Raw genomic sequence first — 22645 nt, forward strand, 5'->3', positions numbered from 1 at the left:
TACGATTTATAATCATCTAGATAGGAATAATATGATTAGGGATAGTCAGCATGGTTTTGTGAAGGGTAGGTCATGCCTCACAAACCTTATCGAGTTCTTTGAGAAGGTGACTGAACAGGTAGACGAGGGTGGAGCAGTTGATGTGGTGTATATGGATTTCAGTAAAGCGTTTGATAAGGTTCCCCACGGTCGGCTATTGCAGAAAATACGGAGGCTGGGGATTGAGGGTGATTTAGAGATGTGGATCAGAAATTGGCTAGTTGAAAGAAGACAGAGAGTGGTAGTTGATGGGAAATGTTCAGAATGGAGTTCAGTTACGAGTGGCGTACAACAAGGATCTGTTCTGGGGCCGTTGCTGTTTGTCATTTTTATAAATGACCTAGAGGAGGGCGCAGAAGGATGGGTGAGTAAATTTGCAGACGACACTAAAGTCGGTGGAGTTGTAGACAGTGCGGAAGGATGTTGCAGGTTACAGAGGGACATAGATAAGCTGCAGAGCTGGGCTGAGAGGTGGCAAATGGAGTTTAATGTGGAGAAGTGTGAGGTGATTCACTTTGGAAAGAATAACAGGAATGCGGAATATTTGGCTAATGGTAAAATTCTTGGTAGTGTGGATGAGCAGAGGGATCTCGGTGTCCATGTACATAGATCCCTGAAAGTTGCCACCCAGGTTGATAGGGTTGTGAAGAAGGCCTATGGTGTGTTGGCCTTTATTGGTAGAGGGATTGAGTTCCGGAGCCATGAGGTCAAGTTGCAGTTGTACAAAACTCTAGTACGGCCGCATTTGGAGTATTGCGTACAGTTCTGGTCGCCTCATTATAGGAAGGACGTGGAAGCTTTGGAACGGGTGCAGAGGAGATTTACCAGGATGTTGCCTGGTATGGAGGGACAATCTTATGAGGAAAGGCTGATGGACTTGAGGTTGTTTTCATTAGAGAGAAGAAGGTTAAGAGGTGACTTAATAGAGGCATACAAAATGATCAGAGGGTTAGATAGGGTGGACAGCGAGAGCCTTCTCCCGCGGATGGAGGTGGCTAGCACGAGGGGACATAGCCTTAAATTGAGGGGTAATAGATATAGGACAGAGGTCAGAGGTGGGTTTTTTACGCAAAGAGTGGTGAGGCCGTGGAATGCCCTACCTGCAACAGTAGTGAACTCGCCAACATTGAGGGCATTTAAAAGTTTATTGGATAAGCATATGGGTGATAAGGGCATAGTGTAGGTTAGATGGCCTTTAGTTTTTTTCCATGTCGGTGCAACATCGAGGGCCGAAGGGCCTGTACTGCGCTGTATCGTTCTATGTTCTATGTACGTTTACCATTGTACTGCAATTTCTCAGTTTCCCCTTTGCTGCCCTTTACTGGTTTAGGACTTTCTGGAGAAATTCCTGAATCTTTGGCCATAGGTCTTCCTGTGCAGATGAATGTTCCTTGGCATTCCCTCCCCACCTTGCAGGCATACCTACCGCCAAGTGGTGAGAGGCATAGCAAAAGGGGAAAAATGGAGGCTCCAGAAAATGTCCCGCTCCTGGATAACTGAGAATCTCAAAATTATCCTTGCCATGTTCTTTCAACCTTTTTATGGCCTCGTCAGCAAAGAACCTGCTATTCCAGTTCTTATCGTCTTCCCCAACAACGAACAGGATGGTTCCCGCAGCATTTTCTATTGGCATCATACAGTCCTTGTTAACTTCGTTTACTATCTCAAATATGTCTGCAACTCCTGAATCCGCAATCTGCATTCGGCTGATAGTGTAACCCAGACCAGCAGAAAACAGTTTATTGTTGAAGCACAACCCAAATATTGCACTAGTAGTGCATCCATTGATAACAACAGCTGCCAGCACATCTGGTAGGAAGGAGGCCATCGAGAGAACCAAATCTGCACCTTTTGAAATTCCGATTGCTCCAATGCCAGGACCTTTAACCTGGAAGACATTTCTGAAATATTCATAAAGGGCAACAGCTGAACAGCTATAGAGTATAACAGCACGTTCCTGAAAGGCAAAATAAGCTGTAGGATTTTAATGTGGGTTTGGCCTCGAAACACAACTGTGGCACATTCATTTCTCAGACACAAAATAGTCTCCCATGATAGGAAAAACCCACACTCATTTTGAGTCAGAAATGGGGCAGCAGGGTAGCATGGTGGTTAGCATAAATGCTTCACAGCTCCAGGGTCCCAGGTTCGATTCTCGGCTGGGTCACTGTCTGTGTGGAGTTTGCACGTCCTCCCCCTGTGTGCGTGGGTTTCCTCCGGGTGCTCCGGTTTCCTCCCACAGTCCAAAGATGTGCGGGTTAGGTGGATTGGCCATGCTAAATTGCCCGTAGTGTCCTAATAAAAGTAAGGTTAAGGGGGAGGTTGTTGGGTTACGGGTATAGGGTGGATACGTGGGTTTGAGTAGGGCGATCATGGCTCGGCACAACATTGAGGGCCGAAGGGCCTGTTCTGTGCTGTACTGTTCTATGTTCTATGTGCTGTCTATTCCGTGTTGTCACTGAGTTTTGGTGAGGTATTACTGTTACCATGCCTTCTTGTTTTACTATTCCCTGATGAGGTTTTTCTTATCCAATGCCAGACTTGAGACAGTTGGCGAAGCTTAACTTCAAGCATTTTATTAAAAAAACACAAAGACCGCAAGGAAAACACATAGTATTAGGGCACAGTCTGTTCTGTGTCTCGCTCCAATGCTCGATGAACACCTTACTTAAAATATGGTGCTTCTAAACGTAATAAAGACAGCAGCTGGGAGAGTACCGGCAGTGGCCATGGAGTGAGTGGTCACACATTTGGTGGCTCCCGCTCAAGGTGAATTTTTGTGGTCCTTACCCACCTGAATTGTGTGGTGTTTGAGGGCAAGAGGTGCATGAGTGTCCAGGGAATGTAATACTCCTCTGGTGGGACTGGTGTATGGCTCATCGGACAAGGAGTGCCACGTGAAAAGAGAGCAGTTGGAGCAAGAACGTTTTTGTGGTGCAACACAGATGGAGATCGCGGAGAGCAAGGGGGCAGTGTTGTGGAGTTCCTAAATGGGAAATTCCAGCAGCAGAGGAAGGAGGCTTTGGAGGATTTGGCCAATGTGGTGGAGCCGCTTAAGGCAGCGATTGAGTGGGTGGAGCTGAGGCAGGAGGCTCAGGGCCCGGCGATCCAGAAGACGGAGGAGTCGGTTGTGGAGCCCGAGGATTGGCTGACCTTGATGAAGGCGGAGATTGGGATGGTGCTGAGCAGCTAGAAAAGGCTGAGGGAGAAGCTGGAGGAGCTTGAGAACCGCTCCAGGAGGCAGAATCTGTGGGTTGTGTGGATGCCCGAGGGCATCGAAGGTGCTAAGGCCGGCAAGCATGTGGCGAGCATGTTGGAGTAGTTAATGGGGGAAGAGGGCATACGACCGGCCCCTCAAGGTAGGATCGGGCACACAGGACGCTGAGGAGGAGGCCGCTGGTGGGGGACCCTCTGAGGGCCATGGTGATGAGGCTACATCAGTTCTTGAATAAAGAGAAGATCTTGAGGTGAGTGAGGCAGACCAAGAAGTGCACCTGGGAGGGGAGTGAGCTGCAGATTTACCAGGACATGGGTGAGGAGTTGGCCAAGCGGAGGGCCGGGTATAATCGGATAAAGGCCGCCCTCTATAAGAAGGTGGTGAACTTCGAGGTCTTGTATCTGGCACACTTGTGGTTAACGCATCAAAAACAGGAATTGTATTTTGACCCGCTGGAGGAGGGGATGGAACTTATGAGGGACCATGGACTGGGAGGAGTGTGGGGACATTGAACTTTGGAGCGGAGCTCTGTATAAATTGTGGGACACATTGAGGCAGGGTACAATGGGGGATTTCTTTTTCTTTGTTTGTTGGTGGTGGGGACGGGTGGATTGGGAGGGTGATGGGGTAGCCAAAGGCCTTGGACAGTGGACACTGTGCCAGCTGGGGGGATGATGAACGGGAATGAAGTGGGGGATTGCCATGGAGAAAGGTGTGGAGGAGGGAGGAATGTTCTTTGTTAGGGTGTGTCGGGGGGAAATGGGGGGAGAAGTTTGCTGACATAGGTATGGTTGGTGCGGTACAGTTGGAAAGTGATAGATGGCGGTGGACATCTGGAGGTGGGCCAGGAGGAGTGCGTTACACGGGACGGGTCGGGGGGGGGGGGGGGGGGGTTTCTTAAAAAGGGATATGGCTGATCGGCAGGGGAGGAGGGGGTGAGGAGTCCCCTGACCAGGCTGGTAACATGGAATGTGCGAGGGCTGAATGGCCGATTAAGCTGTTTTGTGTTTTCGTGCACTTGAGGAGTTTGAAGGTGAGGGAGGGATGGACGTGGTAGATGTTCCATTCGGGGTTGCGGTATTGGTGAATAAGAGGGGGGTGGTGGTGTTGGTGGGGAGCATTGTGGCCGATCCGGGGGGTAAGTATGTGATGGTCAGTGGGAAGCTGGAAGGGATGCCAGTAGTCCTGGTGAATGTTTATGGCCCAAATTGGGGTGATGTGGATTTTATGTGGCCAGTGATAGGGAGGATTCTGGATCTAGACTCGCATCGGCTTATGGCACACAGGGCCCGCCATATTGGACACCACTGCAGCTGCCAACCGCCACGCGCATCTCATGGGTACCGCCATCTTGGGATCACTCCGCAGCCTCCCGGGAGCCCGGCTCACCCGACCGTACGCTGGCCGCCGCTACCTCTGACCGGCCTACCAACCGCCTTCCGAAGCTCGCCTCCATCACGCTTGACCAGTCCCGGCCGCACCACCTCGCAAAGTCTACGATGACCATCCGGATCAACAGGCACGAGATGGCCTGCCTTTCCGACTCTGGGAGCACGGACAGCTTCATTCACCCAGATATGGTAAGCGCTGCTCCCTCCCAATCTTACCCGCAACCCAGAAAATCTCCCTAGCTTCCGGATCCCATGCAGTAGAAATCCGGAGCTACTGTGTCACGGCCCTCACTAGACAAGGTGTAGAGTACGCTAACTTCAAACTCTACGTCCTTCCCTATCTCTGCGCGGTCCTATTACTGGGGCTTGACTTCCAGTGGCACCTCCAAAGCCTTACTTTAAAGTTTGGTGGACCCCTGCCCCCCCCTCACCATCTGTAGCCTCGCAGCCCTTAAGGTCGCCCCACCCTCACTCTTCGCAAATCTCACCCCGGACTGTAAGCCCATCACTACTAGGAGCAGACGGTACAGTGCCCGGGACAGGGTCTTTATCAGGTCAGAGATCCAGCGACTCCTGCGAGAGGGGATCATTGAGGCCAGTACCAGCCCCTGGAGAGCCCAAGTGGTGGTCGTTAAGACTAGGGAGAAGCACCGGATGGTCATCGATTACAGCCAGACCATCAACCGGAACACGCAGCTCGTAGCGTACCCCCTCCTCCACATATTTGACATGGCCAACCAGATTGCGCAGTATCGAGTCTTCTCCACAGTTGACTTGAAGTCCGCGTACCACCAGCTCCCCATCCGCCCGGAGGACCGCCAATACACTGCCTTCGAGGCAGATGGCCGCCTCTACCACTTCCTCAGGATCCCCTTCGGCGTCACCAATGGGGTCTCGGTCTTCCAAAGAGAAATGGACCGAATGGTTGACCAGTATGGGCTGCGGGCCATGTTCCTGTACTTAGACAATGTCACCATCTGTGGCCATGACCAGCAGGACCATGACGAAAACCTCTGGCACTTCCTCCACACCGCTAAACTCCTGAACATCACCTATAATAAAGAAAAATGCGTTTTCCGCACAACCCGCCTAGCCATCCTCGGCTACGTTGTAGAACACGGAGTCCTAGGACCCGACCCCGACCGCATGCGCCCCCTCCTGGAACTCCCCCTCCCCCACTGCCCTAAGGCCCTGAAGAGATGCCTGGGGTTCTTCTCGTACTATGCCCAGAGTGTCCCCAATTATGCGGACAAGGCTCGTCCACTTATCAAATCCACCGTTTTTCCCCTGACGACTGAGGCCTGCCTGGCCTTCAACTGCATCGAGGCAGATATTGCCAAAGCCGTGATGCACGCTGTGGACGAGTCCATCCCATTCCAGGTAGAGAGCGATGCAACGGACTTTGCTCTGGCAGCGACCCTCAACCAAGCGGGCAGGTCCGTGGCTTTCTTCTCCCGTACCCTCCATGCCTCTGAAATTCGACATTCCTATGTCAAAAAGGAAGCCTTTTGTAGAAGCTGTGTGACATTGGAGGCATTACCTGGCCGGCAGGCGATTCACTCTCCTCACTGACCAACGGTTGGTTGCCTTCATGTTCAATAACACACAGCGGGGCAAGATCAAGAATGACAAGATACTGAGGTGGAGGATCGAGCTACAACTACGATATCTTGTATCGACCTGGGAAGTTCAATGAGCCCCCAGATGCCCTATCCCACGGTACATGTGCCAGCGCACAAGTAGGCCGACTCTGCCCCTCCACAATGACCTCTGTCACCTGGGGGTCACCCGTTTTTTTCACCTCATCAAGGCTCGCAACCGTACTCTATTGAGGAGGTCATGTCCGTGACCAAGGACTGCCAGGTCTGTGCGGAGTGTAAGCCGCCCTTCTATCGGCCAGACAGAGCACACCTGGTAAAGGCTTCTCACCCCTTTGAGCGCCTCAGCATCGATTTAAAAAGGCCCTTCCCCTCCACTGACCGTAACGTGTACTTCCTCAACATTATTGACGAGTACTGAAGATTCCCCTTCACCATCCTGTGCCCTGAGATGACCTCTGCCACCGTCATCAAGGCCCTGCACAGTCTTTTCACCCTGTTCGGGTTCCCTGCCTACATTCATAGTGATCGGGGATCCTCCTTCATGAGCGACGAGTTGCGTCAGTTCCTGCTCAGCAAGCGCATCGCCTCCAGCAGGATGACCAGCTATAACCCCTGGGGAAACGGACAGGGGGAAGAGGGAGAACGTGACGGTCTGGAAGGCCGTCCTCTTGGCCCTATGGTCTCGGAGTCTCCCAGTCACCCGGTGGCAGGAGGTCCTCCCCGATGCACTCCTCACCATCCGGTCGCTCCTGTGTACAGCCACCAGCGAGACACGTCACGAGCGTATGTTTGCCTTCCCCAGGAAATTCACCTCCGGGGTCTCGCTCCCGTCCTGGCTTGCAGTCCCAGGGCCCGTCCTCCTCTGGCAGCATGCGAGGAGCCATAAATCCGACCCCCTCGTCGAGAATGTCCTGCTCTTCCATGCCAATCCTCAATATGCCTACCTGGCACACCAGGATGGGCGACAGGACAGTCTTCCTTCTGGATGTGGCACCAGCAGGCTCCCCAGCGACCATCACCACCACCACCCCCGACCCTACACCGTCTTTCCCCACCTCTGCCCACCTACCTCACAAACTAGCACCCGCAGGTCCACCGGCGACCAGGACCATGACCTCCTCCCATACACCGCGCCTCCCCTTCACCGACTCAACAACTGGATGAAGAAGAGGACAACAAGCTCCTGGACACGCAGGTCTCGACACCGGTGCCCACATCACAGCCGGGACTGAGGCGATCACGGCGGAAGGTCAAGACCCTGACAGACTCGACCTTTAAGATCTCTTCAGCCCCGCCGGACTCTTTTATTAACAGTGGGTGAATGTGGTAAACCACTGTGTTGCATTGTGTTGTGTTGTACATGCCTGGGCTTGTCCAGGCTAGCTCCGCCTGTAGCTCCTCCCCTCGGGCTCATATATAAAGGTGGCTAGTCTCCGCCTCCACCCCAGTTCGGGACCAGAAGCCAGGAGGCTAGCTGTTTAGTGTATTAAAGCCTTAGTTACATTCATCAATCGTCTGTGCTTATTGATGGCATATCATTGGTGAATATGCACAGGCTGCTTAATGTGATTTTGATGCCCTCGGAGGCTCCAGGGGATGGTTGCAGAAGATTAAACAGGCTTCGTGAAGGGCAGGCAGCGCGTGAATAATATAAGACGGCTGTTGAATGTGGTGATGAATCTGTCGAAAGATCTGGTACCGGAGGTGATGAATCCGTCGAGAGATCTGGTACCGGAGATGGTGGTATCCATGGAGGCGGAGAAAGATTTGATTGGCTGGAGTGGCGGTACTTGTTCGAAGTCTTGGGAAGGTTTGGGCTTGGGCCGAGATTTGTGGCATGGGTGCGGTTGCTGTATGTGGAGCCAAGAGCGAGGGTGAGGACGAATGATATGAGCTCACGAAGCTTTGACTTACACAGGGGTATGAGGAAGGGGTGCCCGTTGTCGCCACTCCTGTTTGCGCTGGCCATAGAGCCGTTGGCGATGGCTCTCAGGGGGTCAGCAGAGTGGCAGTGGATAATGAGGGGACAGAAGGAGCATTGGGTGTCGCTCTTTGCCAAAGACCTCCTGCTGTATGTTTCGGATCCGTTGGAGAGTTATGGGAAAGATTATGGGCCTGTTGGGGAGGTATGCAGGGTCCTCGGGATAGAAGTTGAATGTAGGGAAAAGCGAGGTATTCCCGGTGAATGAGCTGGCACAGCGGATTAATTTAGGGGAATGCCATTTATGGTAGCGAGGGATAGTTTTAGGTACTTGGAAATTCAGGTAGCGAGGCAATGGGCGGGGCTCCAGAAGTGGAACTTAACGAAACTGGTGGAGGAGGCGAGGGAGGATCTTAAGAGGTGGGATGCTCTGCACTTAACGTTGGCGGGGAGGGTCCAAATGGTGAAAATGTATATTCTACCGAGGTTTTTGTTTATCTTTCAGGCTTTCCCGATCTTTATACCAAAGGCTTTTTTTCGGAAAGTGGACACAATCATCTGACTTTGTATGGGCGGGGAAGGGCACCTTCGGCACGAAGGTGGGGAGGACCTTGCTACAGAGGCAGAGGCAGCAGGGGGGTTTGGCGTTGCCAAACTTGCTACATTATTATTGGGTGGCGAATGTGGACAAGGTGTGGCGGTGGTGGGAAGGAGAAGGGGTAGAGTGGGTTAGGATGGAGGAGGAATCCTGTTAGGGGTCTAGTTTGAGGCAGTGTTGCCAATGGCTCTGAGTAGGTATTCAGGGAGCCCAGTGGTGCAGTCCACAGTGAAGATATGGAATCAGCTGAGGAGCCATTTTAGGGTGGAAGGGATATCGGTGCTCACACCGCTGTGCGAGAATCATGGGTTTGAGCCGGAGGGGATGGATAGTGTATACAGGAGGTGGAGGGAAGTGAGGCTGGTCAAGGTGAGGAATTTGTATTTGGAGGAAGAGTTCGCCGATCTGGAGGAGCTATGGGAGAGGGTAGAGCTGCCGAGGGGTAGTGAGTTCAGGTATCTACAGGTTGGGGTCTTTGCCCGAAAGTTCTGGAAGGGGTTCCCTCGATTGCCAGGATACACCCTGCTGGAGCGACTGCTGCTTCCGGATGTGGGAGGGGTTTGAAGAATTGGGGATATATATAAGTGGCTGGGGGAACAGGGAGGCAAACGTGTGGTGAAGATCAAGGAGAAATGGGAAGAGGAGTTGGGAATGGAGATCAATTGGGGAGTATGGAGTGAGGCACTGTGTAGGGTAAACGAGACCTCCTCTTGTGCAAGGATGAGCCTGATACAGTTTAAGGTGGTGCACAGGGTGCATATGACTTGGGCGAGAGTGAGTGGGTTCTTTCAGAGGGTAGCAGATGAGTGTGAGAGGTGTGGGCGGAGGTCAGCGAATCACGGGGTTGTGAAAAATTGGGAAGATTGTGGGCGGGAGTGTTCGCAGTCTTAGTCAGGATAGTGGAGGAGGGAGTGGACCCAGACCCTTTGGTGGTGATATTTGGGGTTGCAGAGAAACCGGTGATGGGGAGGGGGGTTGAAAAAGGAGGAAAATCTGTACAAACCGTATAGTTGATTGTTGGGAATAATGTTTCCCGGGGTGTTTATTTGCTGTCACCTACTTTGATACAAGTTTAAATAAAATGCGTTCAAAAAATAAATTTAAAAATGATGCCCTCGGAGGGGCAGGAGGTGGAAGCAGTAACGGTAATGGATGCGGAGAAGGCCTTTGATCGGGTGGAGTTAACATATTTATTGGAGGTGTTGGGTAGGTTCGGGTTTTGTCAGGGGTTCATCAGTGGGTTCAGCTGCTGTACAGGGCACCAATGGCGGATGCGCTGACAAATGTTTGGCCTTAGTAGCTCAGGCAGTAGAGCATCAGACTTTGAATCGGAGGGTCCAGGGTTCAAGCCCATGTTCGGGTGCTGATTTAAGTAGTTGAGGCCAAAATGTTGTGTAATGTCAAGAAGGAATTATGCATAGCTCTTGGGGCTAAAGGGATGTGGGGGAAAGGTGGGATCAGGGTGGGGTCAGGATGTGGGGGAAAGGTGGGATCAGGGTGGGATCAGGGTGTGGGGGAAAGGTGGGATCAGGGTATTGAACTTGATGTCATAATGAATGGCGGAGCAGGCTCGAAGGGCCAAATAGCCTCCTCCTGCTTCTATTTTCTATGTTTCCATGAACAGGATGAGTTTGGCGTACTTCGGGGTGAATCAGGGGATAAGACAGGGGTGCCTGCTCTCCTGTTGCTTGTCGCCTTTGCGATAGAGCCATTGGCAATGGCACTCAGGGATCCAAGGGTATTGAGAAGAGGGGCGCTGAGCACAGAGTTCGCTGTATGCAGACAACCTGTTGCTATATATTTCGGACCTGGTGGGCAGCTTTGAAAGAATCATGGAGATCTTGAGAGAATTTGGCCAGTTTTCGGGGTAGAAATTGAACATGGGGAAGAGTGAGATGTTCCCGATCTATGCTGCAAGGGAGGAGAGGAGGTTAGGGGTGTTGTCATTCCCGGTGGTGGGGCCAAGTTTCCGGTATTTAGGAATCCAGGTAGCGCGGAGCTGGGCTCAGTTGCAAACATTGAACCTGGCAGACCGGTGGAGGGAATGAAGGCGGATTTCAAGAGGTGGGATGTGTTGTTGCTATCGCTGGCACGGTGCGTGCAGACAGTGAGAATGGCACTGCTGCCCAGGCTCTTGATCATTTTCCACAACCTCTCACCTTTGATCTCATGTCTTTTTTCAGGAAGACAATAAACAAAATCCAATCCAATCCATCGTGGGTGCCGATAGGTGATAACTATAGGTTTGTGCTGGCAGGCTGGATGCGAGGTTCCAGGAGTGGTGGCAGATGGGGAGTATTTAAGGGACTTGTTTATAGGGGGTAAGTTTGCGAGACTGGAGGAGGTGTATCAGTTGTCAAAGAGGAATGGTTTTAGGTACCTGTAGGTGAGGGATTTTGAGAGGAGAGAGATGCCGTCCTTCTGGGGGTTGCCGCCTCCGGTGTTGCAGGACAAGCTGTTATCGGAGGATGATGTTGAGGACGGGAGGGTGTTGGACATCGACAGTGAGCTGATGGAGAGGAAGTGCACTCCAGTGGAGGAGAGTAAGCATAAATGGGGGCAGCTTGGTGGGAGGTGCTGGTTGGGACCTGGAATGAGGCCTGCCAGCACAAACCTATAGTTATCACATATCTGCGCCCACGATGGATTGGATTGGATTTTGTTTATTGTCTTCCTGAAAAAAGACATGAGATCAAAGGTAAGCGTGTCCTTGTTGTGTGCGAGCTAAGCCTCATCCAGTTTAAAGTGGGACATAGGGCCCATATGACAGTTGTGAGGATGAATCAGTTCTTTGCAGGGGTTGAGTATAGGTGTGGGCAGTGTGCGGGGGGGGGGGCCTACAAATCACATCCACATATTTTCAGCGTGTCCAAAGCTGAGGGGGTTTTGGCAGGGGTTCTCGGATGTTATGTCCCAGATTTTGGTTGTGGGGGTGGCCCCGAGCCTGGAGGTAGACGGTATTCGATGTGGGAAAAATTAGGAAGGCGGGGTGTGTCGGAAGACCGGTATCAGAAGAGGTTGGGGGCTTGTGGTTTTTGGTTATTTTGTTTTAAGTATTTTCATTCTAATTTTTAACAGTTAACATTTTACAATAACACAGGACACAGCCAACCTATTAAACCCCCTACACAAGAAAAGCCCCCCCAAATCCCCCCTTCCTCCTTTAACAGTCGATGGTAACGATCTCTCCAAAATGCAGAATGAACAAACCCCAACTCTTGTGGAACCCATCACACCACCAGCTCCCCCCCTCCCCCCCCCCCCGAATGTCACCCCTACCCGCGGATCGGCTCTCCCCCGACTGTGGCAGCGCTGGATTGAGTCCGCAGCTTCCACACTGAGTTCCCGACGGATGAGACCACACATGTCTCGTGCCGTCGGGAACTCGGCCGGTCAAGGACGGGCATCGAGGGGGGACTCAGGCCTTCGATACAGCGCGCGGTGTACTCTCCCTCCGAGCGCGCCGCTTTGGAGAAGGCGCAGCATCACGAAAGCGGTGCCACTCCCCCTGATTCGGTCGGGAAGTGTGATTCTCCGCCTGTTCGCCGAATGCAATTATGGCGTCGGTGACCGTAGAATCCAGTCCCTTATCTTCCTCCAAAATCCCCGAAACCACTCCCCTCTCTCCCTCTCCCAACAGCACTTCCAACAACGAAGAAGGAGGGCTATTGGAAAGGTCGGAAAAACCTTCGTTGCGAAGACCTGCACCTGCATGTGTCGGAAACTCTCCTCCCCCGCCAACCCAAACTTCTCATTCAACTCCTCCAAACTCGCAACCGCCCTCCCAGAAACAGATCCTTCATCATCCTAATCCCCTTCTCCTCCCAACCCCAGCACCTTATGTCCATCCTCCCTGGCTCGAATCCATGATTCCCCCAAAATGGCACCACGTTCGATCCTGCTCCCAACCTAAAGTGCTGCGGGAATTGTCTCCAAATGCTCAGCGTGGCCGTCACGACCGGACTTCAAACCAACAGAAGCGGAGCCGTCGCCAGCGGCCACAACCCCGATCCCCTACACGAACCCACCTCCATCCTTACCCACAAAGCCCCCAACTCCCTATTCCACCCAGAGCCTTCTCTGAATTCGTCGCCCAGTAATAATACATCAAATTTGGGACCCTCCCTCAACTGCCGTCCCCTCAGCAGTACCACCTTCCTCATCCTAGCCAGCTTCCCTGCACAAACGAACGAGGAAATCAGCCTATTCACATCCTTGAAAAACACCCTGGGCAAAAAGATAGGCAGGCATCGAAATAGATATAAAAACCACGGCAGAATGTTCATCATTAGCTCCTGCATCCGGCCCGCCAAGGACAGAGGAAGACTATCCCACCTCAACAGATCTGCCTTCACCCTCCCCAACAAGCTTGAAAAATTTAATTTCCAAAGACCTGCCCAATCCTGAGCCACCTGAACTCCCAGATACCTAAAATGAGATGAGATACAAAATGGCAACCCCCCCCTTCCCCGGCTCCCGGCCCTGGGCAGATACCACAAAGTCCTCACTTTTCCCCAGGTTCAGCTTATACCCCGAAAACACCCCAAATCTTTTTAGCAAACCCATTCTGTCCCCCACCGAGGAGCCTGGCTCCAAAATATATAGCAGCAAATCATCCGTGTACGAAGACGCTCAATGCTCCACCCCCCCCCCCCCCCCCCCCTCCCTCACTATCCCCTTCCACTCTGAGCTCCTCAGCACAATGACCAACGGCTCTATCGATAACACAAACAGAAGGGAGGACATGGGGCAGCCCTGCCTCGTAACCCAATGCAGCAGAAAATACCCTGCATTCATACCATTCATACCCACGCACGTCATCGAATCCTTATACAGCATTTCAACCATGTCACAAACTTCGGACCAATCCTAAACTTCACCAACAGTGCAATAGGTAACTCCACTCCACCCAGTAAAACGCCTTCTGGCTGGGCCGGTGGGGGAGGAGGAGGATATGGGATGATTTCTGGATGGGTTGGAGTTCCCAGAGCTGGACGACGGGAAGAGGCAGGCATTGGAGGAGCCATTGGAGTTAAGGTAGTTGATGGAGTGCATTAGCAGGATGCAGTTGGGGAAAGCCCCGGACAGCTTTCCAGGGTGTTTTACGAGCAGTTTGAGATGGAGTTGCCCCCCACCTGATGGGGTCAAGGCGTTGGTGTGTAGCTTGGAGGGATGCATTTCTGAGGATCAAACGGGCAGCTCTCCAATAACATTAGGAGGTTGCTGAATGTAATCATCACTCCGTCGGCAGGGGGCAGGAACCAGAGGTGTTATTCTGTCCAAGAAAGTGGAGAAAGCATTCGATTGGGTAGAGTGGAGTTTTAAGTTTTGGGAAGGTTTGGGTTTGGACTGAAATTTGTGGCTGGGGTGCGATTGTTGTATACACTCCCCAATGGCAATGACCAAGATGAGTTTGGGGTACTTTGGGTTACATTGAGGAACAAAGCAGGGGTGCCTGCTGTTCCTGTTGTTGTTGTTTGTATTGCAATAGAGCCCCTGGCGATGACCCTTTGGGCGTCAGCTGATGGCGAGGGATTATGAGGGGGGCTTGGGGAACACCAGGTAAGATTGTATGTGGACAAACTGTTGTTGTTTGTGTCAGACACATTGGAAAGTGGCAGAATTAAGGGCTTGTTGGAGAAATTCAGGGCACTTCTGGCTGTAGGTGGCAAGGGAGCGATTTAGGGATATGGGGGTCCAGCTAACACATAAGTGGGCCACAATGCAGAGGTGGAACTTGACAGGATTAGTGGAAGAGGTTAAGGGGGACTTTAAAGGCAGAATACATTGCGTTTCACATTGGCAGAGAGGGTTCAGGTGGTAAAGATGAATGTGCTGTCAATGTTCCTGTTTGTCTTTCAGACCGTCCCGATTTTCCTTCCGGAGGACTTTTTCAGGAAGATGGAGGCGCTGGTCTCGGATTTTCTTGTGAGCAGGGAAGGTGCCGATAGTGAGGAGGGCTCCGCTGCAAAGCCAGAGGCAGGAATAGGGGTTGGCACCTCTGCACCGGATTGCCTACTATTGAGCAACGAATGTGGAGAAGGTGAGGCGTTGGTGGGGGGAGGAGGACCGGAGTCATAGAATCATAGAATTTACAGTGCAGGCCATTCGGCCCATCGAGTCCACACTGGCCCTTAAGAGCACCCTACTTAAGCCCACACACCTCCACCCTATCACCACAACCAGGTAACGCCACCTAACTTCTTTTCAACACGAAGGTTAATTTATCATGGCCAATCCACCTAACCTGCACATCTTTGGACTGTGGGAGGACACTGGAGCACCTGGAGGAAACCCTCGAGGCGAGCCTGCAGACTCTGCATAGACAGCGACCCAAGCTGGGAATTCAACCTGGGACCTGTGAAGCAACTGAGCTAATCACTGTACTACCGTGCTGCCCAGCGCATCAGTTTGAAGGAGGAGTCCTGTCAGGGTTCGTGGTTGAGGGCTCTGGTGACCACCCCATTGCCGTTGGCTCTGAGGAAGTATACCGGGAGTCCGGTGGTGGAGTCAGTTAGATCTGGAATTGATTGAGGAGACACTTTAAGTTGGGCCACATGTTGGTGCTGACACCGCTGTGTGGGAACCACAGGTTTAAGCCGGGGGGGATGAGATGTATAAGCAGTGACAGGAGGAGGGGTTGAAGTGGATCAGGGATATGTTCTCGGAGAGGAAATTTGCTGGGTTGGCTGAGTTGTGGGTGACGTTTGAGTTACCAAGGGAGAGTTAGTTTTGGTACTGGCAGGCAGGTGCGGAATTTAGCGTGGCCAATCCACCTTGCCTGCACATCTTTGGGTTGTGGGGGGGAGAATGCGCAAACTCCACATGGACAGTAACCAAACCCAAGTCCTCGGTACAGTGAGGTAGCAGTGATAACCACTGCACCACCGTGCCGCCCAGGCAGGTGCAGAACATTGCGTGTCAGGAGCTCAAGCTGTTCCCTATTAACCAGAGTACACGCTGCCGGAGAAGCTGCAGCTCCCAGATGAGGTGGGAGAGGGTAGGATCAGGGACATTTCCGGGTGGCTGGGAAAGCAGGATAAGGCAATAGTGGAAAGGATTAAGCGCAAGTGGGAGGGGGAGTTGGGGAGGGAGATAGGACGGGGGCTCTGGTGTGAGGTGATGTAGTGAGTGAATTCAACTTCTTCCTGTGCTAGAATGAGCTTGATTCAGTTTGAAGTGGTGCACAGGGCACACATGTCTCGGGCTCGGATGAGTGGGTTCTTCCCGGGGGTAACGATGGATTTGAGAAGTGTGGGCATGGACCGGCAAATCGTGCTCACATGTTTTGGGTTGCGAGAAGCTGGTGGATGTTACTTAGTTTGAGTAACACATATTACACTCAGTAGTCTATCAAAACACACAAAGAAGTGGAACAAAAGATGATACAGGAGTGTAATAAAAGACGTTTTAGCTTTTTAAAGTATATTTTCCTGGAGTTTAGCCCAATAAAAACTAACCACTTTGTGTGCTAAAGACAAGAAAGCCTGCCAGTCTGGTTTCTTTGCAATCCAAATATAAAGTTATGTGCAGAGATTGAATAAACGCCTTCAGACTCTCTAAGTTCACTGCTCAGACCAGGGGCGAAATTCTCCGACCCTGCGCCTGGGGGCTCCTAAAATCCCGCTCCCGCCGTGGCAGAAATTCTCCGCCACCCAGGAAGTGGCGGCGGCGGAATCTCGCCACTCCGATCGGAGAGGCCCCTGCGGTGATTCTCCGACCCAGATGGGCCGAAGTCCCGCCGCTGGGAGGCCTCTCCCGCCGCCGAGGTTTAAACCACCTCTGGAACGGCGGGCTCAGCGGCGCGAGCAGGCCCCCGGGGTCCTGGGGGGGCGGGGGGGCGATCGAACCCCGGGGGGTGCCCCCACGGTGGCCTGGCCCGCGATCGGGGCCCCCCGCTCAGACTCCGGGCCAGTGCCTTGGCTGCACTATGTTCTTCCGCGGCCGCCACGGCTTCCGCCATGGCGGAGGCGGAAGAGAACCCCACATCGCGCATGCGCAGACCGGCGAAAGCCTTTCGGCCAGCCCCGCTGCCGGGGGCGTCGGTTTTTTGCGCTGGTCTTCTGGTGGCAACCGCTCCGGCGCGGGGTTCCGCTCCGCTCCGGCGCCTCCCCACCTTTGGGGAGGCGCGACCCCTGAGTGGTTGGCGCCACTCCCCTACTCCGGGACCCTCCGTCACGCTGGGTAGGGGAGAATGCCGCCCCAGATCTGGAGTGGGAGGAGAAGGGAGCCACGTGTTACCCCTCCTCACCTGGTTCTAAAAAGTGACTGACCTTTGGATGCTGCTTCAGAAAATTCACAGCTTCTTCAAAATATCCTAAGTCAAAGTTTTTCACATCTACTGGGAGGTCATCATGATGCCAGTAGGCTAACGCCAGTGTTGTAAAACCATGGTTTGCCAAGAGGCTGGCTCTGTATTCTGGCAATCCAGCTCGGATTTCGTTCACAGTAATCACTCCTGGAAATGGTCCATTTCCTGTCAAATTAAGAAAATGTATTCGTTTGTTGAAATACCTGTGAATTGTTTTGGGTCTCAATGGTCAGAAAACATTTTCACTCAGCCATTTATTCAGTACTATTGTACATAGAAAACTGACGATAATGCTTTAATCACAAGAAGCCTTCGGGTTTTACTGTTGACTATCTGATATGTGCTTGTAAATATTAGTTGATTAATTGTTGCAGAATATATGTATGGTTATTTCAATCTGAGTAATTTACTTACAACAGTGTTATAACCTGTTTGCTTACCATTGGCTGGGGACTAATGGCAATCCCACAATCCTTAGGGAGTATGAGCTTCCCAATGAGGGGGGCGGAGAAATCATTAGCAGAGTCCCTGCATAAATAGAACTGGCCAGTCTGGAACCAGCTGGAGAGGAGTGAGCAGCAAGGGAGCTGCTGCTGCTGCTGCTGCTGCTGCTGCTGCTGCTGCTGCTGCTGCTGCTGCTGCTGCTGCTGCTGCTGCTGCTGCTGCTGCTGCTGCTGCTGCTGCTGCTGCTGCTGCTGCTGCTGCTGCTGCTGCTGCTGCTGCTGCTGCTGCGGCGCAAATAAATGTTATTTCTTTCTATTCTACAAACTCGTGCTGCATTCTTCGTGGCCCTCATAAAACACATATATGTAAGCTCAAAAGTCAAAGTCAGGTTTCAATAGTTTTCATGAACTTTGCATAATCCCGGAGCCCCGGAGGTTCAGGAGAGATCTAACTGAAGTGAAATAATACCAAGCGCATTTGTCTTGGGCCCTTAACACAGGGGAAAATAAAATCTCATGACATGGCATTGAAAAAGATTGCATGGAACTTGATAACTGAGAAACGAAAGGGAAAATGCTGGAAACTCTCAGCAAGTCTGGCAGCATCTGTAGGGAGAGAAAAGAGCTCACGCAGCCGCACTTAAACGGTCCCCCCCCTCCCCAACACACAACGTCCCAGCCAAACAAGATGGCAGGAAGGAAAGCAGCGCCACGGTTCAGGGACGCTGAGCTGGAGACCCTCATGGATGCCGTGGAGGAGAGGCAGATGACCTTGTGTCCCGGCCTGGGAGGAAGGCCGCCAGGCGTTGCCATTCGCCGTGCCTGGGTGCAGGTGGCAGTGGCGGTCAGCGCCGTGGGCAACGTCACACGGACTGGCATGCAGTGCAGGAAGAAACTCCACGACCTCCTCAGGGCGGTCAGGGGGAGTTGGCGTCTCCGTGCCCCTGGTACTAACCCCCCCCCCCCACACACACACACCCGTAACCCGGCCCCTCCCTGCCAGTGGACGGCTGAACCCTCACCCGGCCCCACATGCTGGCACCCAGGCTAGCCACCATGCCGGGTGCCATGGCCAATGAGGCCACTATCTACCCAACCCCTGGACTGCATGCGTTGGACCATCTAAAGGCATCATTAGATAGAGAAATACAGCACAGAACAGGCCCTTCGGCCCACGATGTTGCGCCGAACTTTTGTCCTAGGTTAATCATAGAATTTTGGACAATTTGTCATGGCCAATCCACCCAACCTGCACATCTTTGGACTGTGGGAGGAAACCGGAGTACCCGGAGGAAACCCACGCAGTCACGGGGAGGATGTGCAGACTCCACACAGACAGTGACCCAAGTCGAAATCGAACTTGGGACCCTGGAGCTGTGAAGCAATTGTGCTATCCACAATGCTACCGTGCTGCCCTTAAGAAGTTAACCTACACTCCCTTATTCTACCCTAATCCAAGTACCTATCCAATAGCCGCTTGAAGGTCCATAAATTTTCCGACTCAACTACTACCACAGGCAGTGCATTCCATGCCCCCACTACTCTCTGGGTAAAGAACCTACCTCTGACATCCCCTCTATATCTTCCACCATTTATCTTAAATTTATGTCCCCTTGTAATGGTGTGTTCCACCCGGGGAAAAAGTCTCTGACTGTCTACTCTATCTATTCCCCTGATCATCTTATAAACCTCTATCAAGTCGCCCCTCATCCTTCTCCGTTCTAATGAGAAAAGGCCTAGCACCCTCAATCTTTCCTCGTATGACCTACTCTCCATTCCAGGCAACATCCTGGTAAATCTCCTTTGCACCTTTTCCAAAGCTTCCACATCCTTCCTAAAATGAGGTGACCAGAACTGCACACAGTACTCCAAATGTGGCCTGACCAAGGTTTTGTACAGCTGCATCATCACCTCACGGCTCTTAAATTCAATCCCTCTGCTAATGAACGCTAGCACACCATAGGCCTTCTTCACAGCTCTATCCACTTGAGTGGCAACTTTCAAAGAACAATGAACATAGACCCCAAGATCTCTCTGCTCCTCCACATTGCCAAGAACCCTACCATTAACCCTGTATTCCGCATTCAGATTTGTCCTTCCAAAATGGACAACCTCACACTTGTCAGGGTTAAACTCCATCTGCCACTTCTCAGCCCAGCTCTGCATTCTATCTATGTCTCTTTGAAGCCGACAACAGCCCTCCTCACTATCCACAACTCCACCAATCTTCGTATCATCTGCAAATTTACTGACCCACCCTTCAACTCCCTCATCCAAGTCGTTAATGAAAATCACAAACAGCAGAGGACCCAGAACTGATCCCTGCGGTACGCCACTGATAACTGGGCTCCAGGCTGAATATTTGCCATCCACCACAACTCTCTGTCTTCTATCGGTTAGCCAGTTTGTTATCCAACTGGCCAAATTTCCCACTATCCCATGCCTCCTTACTTTCTGCATAAGCCTACCATGGGGAACCTTATCAAATGCCTTACTAAAATCCATGTACACTACATCCACTGCTTTACCTTCATCCACATGCTTGGTCACCTCCTCAAAGAATTCAATAAGACTTGTAAGGCAAGACCTACCCCTCACAAATCCGTGCTGACTATCCCTAATCAAGCAATGCCTTTCCAGATGCTCAGAAATCCTATCCCTCAGTACCCTTTCCATTACTTTGCCTACCACCGAAGTAAGACTAACTGGCCTGTAATTCCCAGGGTTATCCCTATTCCCTTTTTTGAACAGGGGCACGACATTCGCCACTCTCCAATCCTCTGGTACCACCCCTGTTGACAGCGAGGACGAAAAGATCATTGCCAACGGCTCTGCAATTTCATTTCTTGCTTCCCAGAGAATCCTTGGATATATCCCGTCAGGCCCGGGGGACTTGTCTATCCTCAAGTTTTTCAAAACGCGCAACACATCTTCCTTCCTGACAAGTATCTCCTCAAGCTTATCAGTCTGCTTCACGCTGTCCTCTCCAACAATATGGCCCCTCTCATTTGTAAATACTGAAGAAAAATACTTGTTCAAGACCTCTCCTATCTCTTCAGACTCAATACACAATCTCCCGCTACTGTCCTTAATCGGACCTACTCTCACTCTAGTCATTCTCATATTTCTCACGTATGTGTAAAAGGCCTTGGGGTTTTCCTTGATCCTACCCGCCAAAGATTTTTCATGCCCTCTCTTAGCTCTCCTAATCCCTTTCTTCAGTTCCCTCCTGGCTATCTTGTATCCCTCCAGCGCACTGTCTGAACCTTGTTTCTTCAGCCTTACATAAGTCTCCTTGATTGTGTTTGCCCCCCCCCCCCCCACCACCTCAGGTGAAGGCTGCACACAACCGCCGGGTACGGGAGGAGGCCGGAGGGGGACCAGCAAAGCTGTGGCCGCTCACCATGCGGCACAGAGGAAAGGGAGGTCACAGAGGTGGAGTTCGGGCAAGGAAGTGAGACCCTGCTTAGTTGCGGATCCCCATGACACGTGTGCGGACACCCCCTCCCCCGCGGATCCCCACGACACGTGTGCGGACACCCCCTTCCCTACCCACATCACCCCCTCAACCCGCACCCCACTCAACCCACACCCCGATTAGCCCTCACCCCCATCAACTCCCTCAGCTCACATCTCCCTCATCCCTCCTCAAACACCATCCCCCATGCCCCTCCGGCCCGCTGTCTAATCTAACATGTCCATTTGTGTCTTACAGGACCTGCCAGAGTTGGGGCCAGTCCAAGTGGAGCCCCCGCCCCCAGCCAGTGCCAGAGCCGGTGCGCCCCAGGGAGCCGAGCACTGACGGGGAGAGCAGCCCGAACACCAGCCCTCGGCCCGGAGCTGGGGTCAGACGGTGACACTGACATTCCATCACAGCTGTCTCCAACAGCGTTTTACACAGGTCCCCTCGGAGTCCCACCTCCGCCTCCAGAGCCACCACACGAGTGCTTTGATCCGAGATCGCTCCTCCGTTATCCAGAATCTTTGACCCCTGTAGCTCCAAACACCTCTCCACCCATTCCAACAAACTCTTCAGGGGTGTCACAGCTCCTTTGATGGTCTTCGAGTGATCCTCGTGCATTTCCTTCCTCTGCCGCCAGAATTTGTCTTTAACAAACGTCATCAGCTCCTCCATCTGCGGCCCTCCAGCTTGCATCAGCCCTTCCCCTGCCTGCATGCTTACAGTGGCTGTTGCTGCAGCAAACGCTCTCGCCAACGTTTCAGTCAAATCTCTCACTGTTTTCTGCTGGGTTTTATAACCAGCAGGCGTACCACTCCCAGGGCAAACTACTCCTCTAATATTCACCGACGCCTTTTCATCAAAATTCCACCCAGTATCGGGTAAAAAGAGCTCTCTTCTGTGCCTTTAAGCAGGAGCAGCCCTGTGTGTGACCACTCACTTCATGGTCACAACTGGAAGTCATCTTGCTGCCATCTTGTTGGCTGGGATGGTGTGTGTGGGGAGTGAAGTGTTATCTGTGGCTGCAGCTTGTCAGCCTCGTGAGTGTCAATCACGGGCCTGGCGAATCTGGCACTGTTTCACATTGGAATTGATTGTGTTCCACGTGGCGCCGGTTGTTAGCCCCTCAACCAGTCCAGGTGCAGCACATTTTTGCTCTCGTAGAAGTCCACAATTCCTGGCCCGTTGTCAACGCTTCGTCTCAGGAACGAAGAACCCGGCCGCAGATCTTTGTTTCGTCATTTTGGAGCCACTTCTAACTACTTCATGGTACAGTGCCTGCAATTCCACTGTACATAACTGGCTGTAAAGACCGTTGGAACCTCAGAAGGTTGTTTTTTAAAAAAATTATTTTAATTAAAGTTTTCACAAAATATCAACAACAAAAATATAAAGTAAAAAATGCAAAAAATGTAAAGGAAACTCAGTAACAAAAATAATAAATTAACACCCGCCCAAACACAAAGCAAATATATACACCCAAACAAAACCTGCAATATATAGGAACAAAACTGAAATTAAACCCCCCTTCCCCAGGTTGCTGCTGCCACTGATCGTTGTCTACCGTTCTGCCAGAAAGTCTAGGAACGGTTGCCACGGCTTGAAAAACCCCTGCACCGACCCCCTCAAAGCAAATTTCACCCTTTCCAATTTGATAAACCCCG

The 22645-nt window shown here is 52.1% G+C and overlaps 1 protein-coding gene across 1 annotated transcript in view; it reads right to left on the bottom strand.

The window, feature by feature from the left end:
• Positions 1-1275: 1275 nt before the first annotated feature.
• Positions 1276-22645, bottom strand: part of LOC119957155 (acyl-coenzyme A thioesterase 1-like) — a 56611-nt gene continuing 35241 nt past the window's right edge. Inside the window, exons 2-3 of the mRNA XM_038784928.1 lie at positions 17041-17243; positions 1276-1927 (exon numbers count right to left, since the gene is read on the bottom strand). Of these exons, the coding sequence (XP_038640856.1) occupies positions 1358-1927; positions 17041-17243 (773 nt within the window). The 3' untranslated portion in view covers positions 1276-1357. The remainder of the gene's footprint in view (positions 1928-17040; positions 17244-22645) is intronic.

This window comes from Scyliorhinus canicula, chromosome 2, assembly GCF_902713615.1.
Source record: "Scyliorhinus canicula chromosome 2, sScyCan1.1, whole genome shotgun sequence".
Classification (NCBI taxonomy): domain Eukaryota; kingdom Metazoa; phylum Chordata; class Chondrichthyes; order Carcharhiniformes; family Scyliorhinidae; genus Scyliorhinus; species Scyliorhinus canicula.